This window comes from Callionymus lyra, chromosome 2, assembly GCF_982586985.1.
Source record: "Callionymus lyra chromosome 2, fCalLyr1.hap1.1, whole genome shotgun sequence".
NCBI lineage: Eukaryota > Metazoa > Chordata > Actinopteri > Syngnathiformes > Callionymidae > Callionymus > Callionymus lyra.
The window spans coordinates 44,406,620-44,416,914 of record NC_141819.1 but is presented as its reverse complement, the minus strand read 5'-3'; the positions used below and the strand labels follow the sequence as shown (position 1 = coordinate 44,416,914).

The 10,295-nt window shown below is 37.5% G+C and overlaps 1 protein-coding gene across 1 annotated transcript; it reads right to left on the bottom strand.

The window, feature by feature from the left end:
- Positions 1-4,531: 4,531 nt before the first annotated feature.
- pop4 (POP4 homolog, ribonuclease P/MRP subunit) lies at positions 4,532-9,478 on the bottom strand. Its single transcript, XM_087783130.1, has 7 exons — positions 9,428-9,478; positions 9,079-9,134; positions 7,637-7,869; positions 7,461-7,535; positions 7,334-7,395; positions 5,301-5,402; positions 4,532-4,974 (listed from the first exon to the last, which is right to left on the bottom strand). Exons 1-7 carry the CDS (start codon positions 9,432-9,434, stop codon positions 4,838-4,840), a joined length of 672 nt encoding a protein of 223 aa, XP_087639256.1. The 5' UTR covers positions 9,435-9,478; the 3' UTR covers positions 4,532-4,837.
- Between the last annotated feature and the right edge of the window lie 817 nt (positions 9,479-10,295).

Sequence of the window (10,295 nt, the reverse complement as noted above, 5' to 3'; positions counted from 1 at the left end):
TTCCGGTGCAGCTCTTGAAGAGAATCGAGGAGGAGCCTGATGGGGACTCGGATCTGATCGAGATGTAGAGACAAATGAGTTTTATCTGTGGCTCAAACTCTGTGGCAGGGGAGGCGAGAGAAGATATATTCAATAATCTGAAGAAAAAAACGGATTCTTAATAGTGGGTGTGTGTCACGGCTCAAACCATAGCCCTTATCGTACTCTTTTAATACATTTTGAGTTTGTTTTTTAAGATAAACAAAAATAAATAATACAGCCATGCTTATGGTAAAAAAAAATAATAATTAAGAATGGAAATAAATAATAAGAAAATATACCGCTATAGTTAATAAATTAACGAAAATAAATTTCCACGAAGATGAGTGACTGAACCGGAAGTAGGTAGAGGGTGTCGTTTATTGAAACTGATGCGTCTCATGACGGATTATTGAGCGAGAATGATTCATTGATGGATGAATGAACAGACTGATCCTCCTGGACTTGTGTATATATATATATATATATATATATATATATACACATTTAAAAAAAAAAACGTGTTTCACGAGAAAATGTATTTTCCTTTATAAAAAGTCCATCATTTATTGCATTAGGGATCTAGTTTAAGCGGAACTATACTTTACGGATCACGTTGCTACACGGATAAAATCTAGTGTGGCTGTTTTCAGACTTCTGATCCTCTTTTAACTCATTTTTTAATAAAAGTAGTGCAGATAAAATTTAGATTTTAAAGTGAAAATGAAAACTGTAAACAAATATAAATAATGTGAAAAAAAAAACAGTCCAAAAATGATGCACAGATGGTGTTGGATCACATTCAACAGTCTGATGGCCAGAGGAAAGTAACTTTTCCTGGGTCTGTCTGTTCTGCAGCGGATACTGAGGAACGCCCTGCAAGACGCCAGGAGGGAGACCAGCCCATGGTGGGGGTGGGTGTGGCGGTGAGGATTCGATGAGCTCTGTTTAGACAGTGTGAGTGTGCAATGTCCTGGATGGGGGAGTGCTGTCCCAATGATCTTCTCCACGTTCCTCACCACTCTCTGCAGAAACTTCCAGTCGGAGGCCTTGCAGCTCCCCGACCAGACGGAGGTGCTGCTGGTCAGCAGGCTCTCGGTCGCCCCTTTGTGGAAGGCTGAGAGGATGGGATGGGGGAGAGAAACCCTTCTCATCTGTAACTAAACAAGCATTTTCTCTTTGGTGATTCTTTGGTCTGTGTCTAACAACCCTGAAAACATGGAGTGACTTGACACTATTGTTGAAGCAAACAGCCTTAGTGTTGCAAAAGACCATCAAATGTACAATTCTGACAACAGACCTAACAGCAGGTGGGGACCATAGACCTGCAGAAAAAGGAGCCATACTCGCTATGTTTAAATGGGGCCTGAGCGCTCTCCAGAGTCTGGTGGACGCCTTGATCCAAGGTCCCAATCAGCTCAACCTGTGCAAGGCCGACACTGAGCAACATACCTGGCAATAGAGAGACCCCCCATGACAATAACCCATAAATTCCCAAGGGGCCTCAAAACGCTTCCCTCCGCCCTCTGGTGGCTGAAAGAAGTGCCGAACAGCTCACTCAATCTGTGATGACTCCGGGGAAGTGCCACATACCATACACGTGGGTCCACATGTGTCACATGCCATTCTCTCTTGGCTGCCACACATACCATGCCCCCTATTGGGCAGTGAGGGAGAGCCTTAAGAAAGAATCAACAGTAAAGCTTGGTAAGAGGAAAAAGCGCTATGATGTAGAACTAGAAGTTGTCATGAATCTTAAGTTACTGTAATTATAGCGGGTATGAGGGTATCTAGGTTGTTTAGAGAAAGTTTAAGTCATTCAGTTATTGTGTATGCCTTTAGGCCACGGAGGGTTTATGATCCAGATCAGGAGTACTACAGGAGAAGAGACAGGATCCACGGGACTGTCATTCCATCTACACCCACTGTAATGTCATCGTCTTCGCTCACCAGGACTCAATGTCAGAGCATGAGGCAAACGCTGGTAGAGCAAGCAAATCTGCTGGTACCAGAAACAATGGTTCACCAGCTTATTCAGTACCTTACAGTTAGTAAATATGTTCTTCCAACGGTTCTTTACATTTTCACACCATTCTTTTAATGTACACTATTCCAATCTAACAGTTTAGCAGGTACATAATTAGGCTCTATTATCTTAGACTGATAATATGTGATTGTGTGTTGTTGTTAATGTGTAGAGGTTCAAGACATCCTCAGAAGAGATAAGGATGTAGATGGAGAGGTCTAAAATAAGAATGAAACTCTCCTGGTGGCCCTTGAGCTCATGGAATAGTAGATGAATAATAGCATTTAAATACACACAGAGATACCATAGAATAACAATTACAACACACAACTAATTCAAACTAAACATCAATGCAAACTAGTTAACAACCAAAGCTAAGTTAGAGAAGATCTGAACAGAATGCCGATTATCACTGGACGCACTATGTGCAAAGTCTCCAGGAGACTTCCACACAAGAGAAGAACACTGTACCAGGATACATCTCAGTGAAAAAGTCAGCATTAGGGTTTTAAAGTTGGGGAACTGATTTATTTGTGAAGGGAATCTAATTGTATTTATATGCAGTTTTAAACTGCTTATGAATGTTGAATTTCTCTGTGAGATTTCTCTATGGAGATCAATATATAATAAAGTATATTGAATGGAAAACTTGTCAAGACCATCACAGAAAAAATAAAAAAGTCCATTGTATGTTTAGTGTGTCTTGAGCTAACTAATTTGGTTATGCTTTTACACAAATGTAATTACATTTATAACTATATTAAATGTGGAAAGCTAAGAGCCAGATTACATGGTCCCTGATCTTTTGGAAAACCTGATCTGTGAGGAATAATGTTTAATAAAACAGAGATTATGTTGTAGTTTAAATGCTGTGGTGTATTATACATTATTGGTGCAACTATACAGTGCATGAAACTGATTCACAGACATATGGTACAGCATTGACATTAACAAGGGGTTATACGTTTACCTGTATTTTTGGCCATCACATCAATTTGGCTCTATGCTACAGTGTACTGATTAAGCTGAACTGTTCATAGGGATTTACCTTATGCATTGCATTGATTTGGAAAGAATGTATTTTGTGTTTAAATGTCTTCATGTGCAAAAAAAAAAGATGTAAAACATTCCTTTGTTGGTTTAAAAATAGTTTTGTCAATCACAAATCTGTGACCAGAAGTGGAAGTGACATTGTTATATTTTATTTAAAACGCTATATAGTCCATCATATCCCTTTTTATATTTTTGTTCACACCAGTGTCAAGATTTGAGTTCCCATAACATAATCACATTTATAAATATAATTATACTTGTCTTAGTGAAGATGATATTCCTCTTCAGTGTTGATAGTTGCCAGTTGAGCTATTTTTAGGAGTTGTGAGCGACCTTAATGTATACAGTATATCAACTCTGTGACCCCAGAGTTCCAGCACCTCCTGAAGACATCCAAGGTTGATGTGGATTCAACAGGCAGGAAGTGTAAAGAGAGGATGAAGACAGTTCTGATCGAAAGACCATCCTGTGGCACACATTGGTATGGAAAATAAATGAATACACACACACACAGGGGTTGATTTATAAACATGGGCTCAAATGCCAACCTGTGTAACCTGATAGCAGCAATTTTATTTCATTTTAATAGCACAATTTTAATGCTCTCACATAATCTTAGTTAGTCAAAGAGAATCCATGGTCCAGCCCCTTACATGCAACAACTGCATGCACTATTTAAAAGTTGCCAATACGTTACACAATTAACATTTTGTTATGGAAGCAAAACCTTATGTAATGTTTTTCTCCTTCCACCCCAGTCTTCACAGCTTTGAAATTAGGCATTACCAGACTGCAGCACAGTTGTCTCATATATTCCACCAACTGCATCTTGAAGAAATTTACCAACAAATTGAGAACTCCCCCCGTGACTGACCCAAATATGGCAACCGTGGCAACAGGCCTCTTGGACACTTAAAATGGTCAATTGATATGGACAAAACACCTCTTTCATTGAGGAACTGACATTTAAATTAACTATTTTACTGTGGTGACTGCTACATGTCCTGAATCAAGAAAATCAAATGGTCTAATATACTATTTTACGGTTTATCTGAATAAAGTAAAAAAAAGAAAAAAGAATCAAAGTATGGTCTCATTGTGGTTTTGGTGTTAAGAGTATAAAGTAGCTATATACCTTGACTCTTTTTAGTTGTACAGAAGTTTTGAGATCATAAGCTTATCACATTTATCGTTTTCCTACTCCTGTAAGAACACTTCTGAAGGACAACTGAATATCTTAATTATGAGTAGATTGATAGTTCATCAAATTAATTACATATTGTCCACGGTAAAACCATAGATCGTATTTCTTCATGTCATATCCAACTGGTAACAAACTGGTGGATATGACATGAAGAAATAAACTGAGGTTGATTATTACTCATCAAACAATCCAAACAAGATAAGATGGAAAATATGTAAAAAGAAAATGACTATGGTACTGATAATTTATTGACATGAGCTACGAGAACAGATTGAATTTAAGCTCATATTTAGCTGGGCTCCGCTGTCATTGATAGTTGTATGGAAGTTGCTGAATTCCAGATACACAAAAATGTAGATGCATTGAAAGTTTTAATTTGGTGCCGGTCTCCAGGATGTTTGTCCGTAAAATAAAATAAAAGGCAAACAATACAACATGTTTTATCCCACAAAACCTAATGTACAAAATAAAAATAGGTTAACATTTAAAAAAAAAAAAAAAAAAACTGTGCGTCTCAGCCGTTCTTGCTCAACATGTCACATGTCAATGATTCCTTTTGTCTTGAACTTCTTGGCGGAACGTTCACTGGCTCGCAGTTCAAACCTGCTGCCGTAAATGTGAGAGACAAAGCCATTGATCTCTACAGCGAACACACTGTTCCTCTTTGGGATCACTGAAAGAAGCCGAAAGAAGAAATATCACACAGCGTTGTCACCATCAGAATAACAGCAGTCTTATGTACAGAGAAGAGCAAAGCAGATGTGAGATACCTAGACACCTGTACTGAAGTGTCATAGTAAGACATGGATGCATTTGATCATAGAGATCATCAGAGGAGAGTGAGGGAACGGGAAGAAGAAAAATAATGGACAGAAATAAAAATACATTAAATATGACATATTCTAGTGCAGATACATTCAAAATCTACTAAAATAGAGTAACAAAGCATTTTTTATCTCATATCTGGTTCACAAAAAAATGAAAACACTTCGTCTATACCTTTCAGTTTGTCCTCTTTGGTGATGACTTTGAAAACATGTTTGAATTCTTGAAGGAGAATCCCAGTTGTTCCCACATAGGAAGAACATTTAGAGCGGATCACTGCAAGTAAAAATGCAATTTTGCAAATCAGAAGACTTTTTAATGTACAGCAGTCAAAGATCTCATTAGAACAATGGGTGAATTAGTGGTTGGAATTGTATCAACCTACTACCCTTGCTACAAGACTAGGGCCGGACTGGTTCAATCTTTATTTATACATATTAAAATGATTGCACAAAATTCATTTAACCAAGACCTAACAATGTGTACTGTATATAAGGGGTCCCTAACCCCCGGGCCGCGGGTACGAGTCTGTGGCTCAATCGGTGCCGCGATCACCAGCTGTAGGCAAACCTGAAAGACTTCCTTCGCCACGTTATGTTAGAAATTTGGCTCTATTTGTCATAACTTTTGCTTGTCAACAGATCTTAGGGGAAGGCAGTAATTATCTAACCTAACTTATTAATGGTGCACACAGAAATGCTTCCTGCCATGATGCATCCCTGCCTAATAGCGAAAGCTGATTGTCACTAAAATATTGATCAAATATTAATACACGTATACAAGGACAAGTGTAGTTTACGAGAGTCTCAGACGTTCGCTCGAAAAACAAAATAATGGCATGATTTGTTAACAAAAAATGTATGACTAATACAAAATATAACTTTTATACGCTCGCAGATGAGCCTCACATTTAAATGAAGCACAGAGACATCCAGACAATCATCATCATCATCATCATCACAACTCAGCGCTTTATGTTACTGATTTGCAGTTTTACTTGTTAAATTTTATCTTAAGATGTTTATCCGTATATTAAATGTAAACATTTACACAAGAGCTCGTCTAGACTAATCTCCAAAAATTCATGTCAGTTATCCAGTTCAAAATCATGTTTTAATTTGTTTTCCTGATCACAGACAAGAGAATCACTGGTTCATTTAAATATCATTGACACATTTTAAGCGACCAATCAGCTTTCGCTATTGGGCAGGGATGCATCATGGCACGAAGCAGTTCTGTGTGCACCATTAATAAGTTAGGTTAGATAATTATTAATATTGTCTTCCCACAAGTTCTGTTGACAATTTCAAGTTGGAACTGCTGTTCAGCTAAAGTCTGACTTCAGCGACGGCTCGCGGCAGATTAACTGTCTTTTGTTTGACTCTAATTGCAAAGACCGGTAAAACCAGTCCGTGGTGCAATAGATATTATTTAATGATTAAATGAATAATCCAATATTTTTTAATCGCTATGCCAGTAATTTCAAGTGAAAACATTTTAACAGGCTCACAGACAAAAACACCAGCAGGCTCATCCCAGGGGCCATAGATAATTCATTTCAGAGATGACTGCACATGAGGCAAGAGAAGACATTGCAGGGAGATTTCTGGCCGAAACTGAAAGTCAGTCATACAACATGGCAGTGCAGGGAAATACAATTTTTGCTCAAAATAGTTTTTGGAAATTATCCGACTCATGTTTTACGCTTTGATAGTCAAGTTCAGTGAAACCCTGTCTGTTGTAGTTCAAGTTATTATTTAGACCCTGATAGAAGTGATGTGCTCATTGGGCTTGATTTATTTTTAAAAAGAAAGTCAGAGGAAAATCTGTACCGCTCAATCAAAAAGCTCAACATCTAATTTGTATATAACCACGACATGACTGGAAAGTACTTTTTTCTGCACACTGACCACCAAAAACAATATCAACCACATAACAGGAAATATGTGTTCTAAGAATCTAATTAAATACTAATTCATTCATTAATTCATTCATTGTCTACCGCTTTATCCCTTACCGAGGTCGCGGGGAGAATGGAGCCTATCCCAGTATTATAGGGCGAGAGGCTGGGGACACCCTTGACTTATACTGGAAATGTATTTGGGAAGCAAAAGAGAGGACTTTTGAATGCAATGGTGGATGCTACTTTATAACAACTAATGTTGCTGGTTGCATTTAGACATTTGTTTGCAGTGCAACTGACAAACCTGAGATAATGGCACCATGGAAATCAGCCTTCAGGAGCTTCTGCTGTACCAACTGTGGGTTACTAGGCACAGACACAGAAGTGAGAAGATGAATGTGAGCTGTACAAGTATACAAGTGTTTGCTTACCTGGTGGGTTTAAGACCACATAGGTCAATGATGTATTGTCTCCAGAGTTCATGCAGGGGCAGGAACAGTTCATATCTACATAGACCGGACATAGTGAAAACGTGTTTTCTTATCATCAACCTTGGTCAACTTACTATGATGATTATTGAGACAGTTTTTTCTCAATCACCGCTTACCTCTGATGTTCTTCTTTGATCTGAAAGATCTTCATTTCTCTCTTCTGCCTGGCTGTCAGTCCCTTTGACGTCTTGTTCTTCTTCTTCTGTTGCTTCTCCCTTTTGGGTTTGATGTACTCCAGAGTGACAGCTTTGTGTTTGAGGAGGTCCTCTGGATCAAGTTGGGTTTGCTGTTTAAGGCTGTTCTTTAAAAAAGCCTGGGTGAAAGTCTTGGCTCTGGTATGGCTCGGTGACTGGAGGACCGGACCAAACAATTTGTTTTTAATTTTGATGTTATTTTTCTGCCATGTTAAGCATCTTATATCATCATCCAAATGCAGTATACAGACCTATTCAGTTTCAGTTTGTTGAAGGAAGTTTAAAGAAACTAAAAACAACAACATTTATGTCAAAATTAAATATATTTATCTTACCAACTAATTCTGGGAATGTACAAAAATTATATTTGCCATCAAATCAGTCATCACAAGATGCATGAAAATGAAAATAGCAAGCAGGTATAAAAACTACATCTCATTCCCTTCAAAGTTTTTTGGCAAATTAAACCTTTTGAGTGGTCAGTTAAGAAGTCATTATTGGGGCTAATTAAAGAAGGACATTTTTTTTTTACTTTTCATAAGTCATTATTTAAAAATTGCATCATCATCTAGTGTCACATATAATTTACATTTATATAATCATTTTTTAGTGCATTTTTCTTGTCTTTTGGGAATTTTGAAATGAATTATTGGCATTAATTTGACATACTAGTATGAATGAAGAGCTCCATCATGAAACCAATTAAAACCACAAATTTTACAGCACCATTGAATTATCAAAAAGATCATGTTTCTCCATATCACAGATCTATTTTGTTTAATAATGCAGGTAAGGATATTCAGCTCAATCAGGCAATTCAATGAAAAACTTCACAAGTCAAGACATAGGAAGACAATGCCAAGGACCACAGTACTGCATTTGACACTGTTGGGCCCACAAAAATCCGCTAACACAACTACAGTCCTGTAATACAGATATTAAGTTCTTGATGACCCAAATTATTCTTTTACTGAACTCAGACAAAACTGGGGTTCTATTAGTTGGTCCACAACATATTAGACAACCCCTGACTAACTAGCTACCTTTTATATAGGACTTGCTCCTGCTGCTAGCACCACTGTAAAGAATATTGGTGTATAAGGTAAATAGAATAGAATAGAATAGAATAGAAAGGCTTTATTCATCCCCAGAGGGGAAACACACTTTCACAACAGCGCAGTTGGAAGAAAATAAAGTGCAAGGAGAAAGAAATAGTACAAGATTGGGTTTGCTGTTTAAGGCTGTTCTTTAAAACTATAACACTTATTCGATTTTAGAGCAAATGGCAAAATAAAAAATTAAGTATATTTGCTTCACCCTGCTGTCACTCACTCTATTTGATTTACAGGTGAAGGGTTACTTACCTCAACACCCAGAAGCTTCTCCAAATCTGGAGGAATCTTGGCTTGAACTATTTTTTCTAGTACAAAGAGAACAGAAAATTACGATTTTTTTTGTCATTAAGTCACACACTCACTTTCTTTATTTCAAAACGATGGTATTATCAAATCTCATCAATCACTGTAGTTTTATCACACCAAACCCATTTAATAACATGACCAAATATACACATCCACAGATGTATCGTGACAAAAACAGCAAACAAACGGAACTCCTGAGTGATTTAAGTCACTTCATTTGCAGGCCCCAGCACTATGCAAAAAGTAAGAGAACAACCAGAGAAAGAAAAGGTTTTTTGTAACTGTCAACTACCTTCCATTTGAACCACGTCCAGACTGTCTTCACGTTTGTTTGATTCGCTTCCGGGCGTCTTTTCTTCTATGGCTCTGGATCACGCTCAGCCAGGCCATAGCGCCCTCTTTGACCACATTAAGTACTACGGCATGATTTAGGCACTGCATCGTGTTTATTAAGATTTTATGGAGTAGCTTCATTAGGTTTTACTAACTTTACCGCAGCTATTATTTCACCTTTGTCCTGTCTATGTTTGAAGTACCTTACCAACATTTGTGTTATCTTAGGGGCAAAGTGACCCAAAGGCCCAAAAACAAATGTGTTTGTTTTATCCCTTGTGTTTTCTCTGGGTCAAAGTGAACGACCTCCCCGGCTTTCAGAAATACATATGCTGTGGTGGAGGTTGAAATCAAATTTGTCACGGCAATACACATGTAATAAAAACACAAAATGTTATATTGATGGTCTTTTCCCATTCATGCCAAAACTAATAATTTTAACCACCACATAGTTTTCTTTCAAAAGGGTTGATGCTAATGGTTGCCAAGTTATTATCTTGTGCTAACAATAAATATTTCTACTACTTAAAAATGGGTTCATTGAAATGACAGTGAACAATATACAGCTAAAATACATACTTTAAAAGGTCAAGAGACATAAGACAAACACAGGAGTCCCAGAAAATTAAGATCTCTTGAAGGAGTCCCATGTCTTGCCCACAAATACCATACCAGCTGCGAGTCCAGTGGTTTCTTTCAAATGTTCTGAAGACACAATAAACTGATAACATGTAAAATTGTAAGTGAACCCTAAAATACTCCCTAAACCATTTTGTTTTACACTAAATTATGTTAACACTGTTGGCCTACTTTAAGTACGTCTTTGT

What these genes read in the sequence shown, in the direction of transcription:
- pop4 (XM_087783130.1), bottom strand. An exon ending in AGAAGCTTCTGGGTGTTGAG is followed by an intron (nt 7,870 to 9,078) that starts GTAAGTAACCCT and finishes CCGGTCCTCCAG; the next exon opens with TCACCGAGCCATACCAGAGC. An exon ending in TGTGGTCTTAAACCCACCAG is followed by an intron (nt 7,396 to 7,460) that starts GTAAGCAAACAC and finishes GTCTGTGCCTAG; the next exon opens with TAACCCACAGTTGGTACAGC.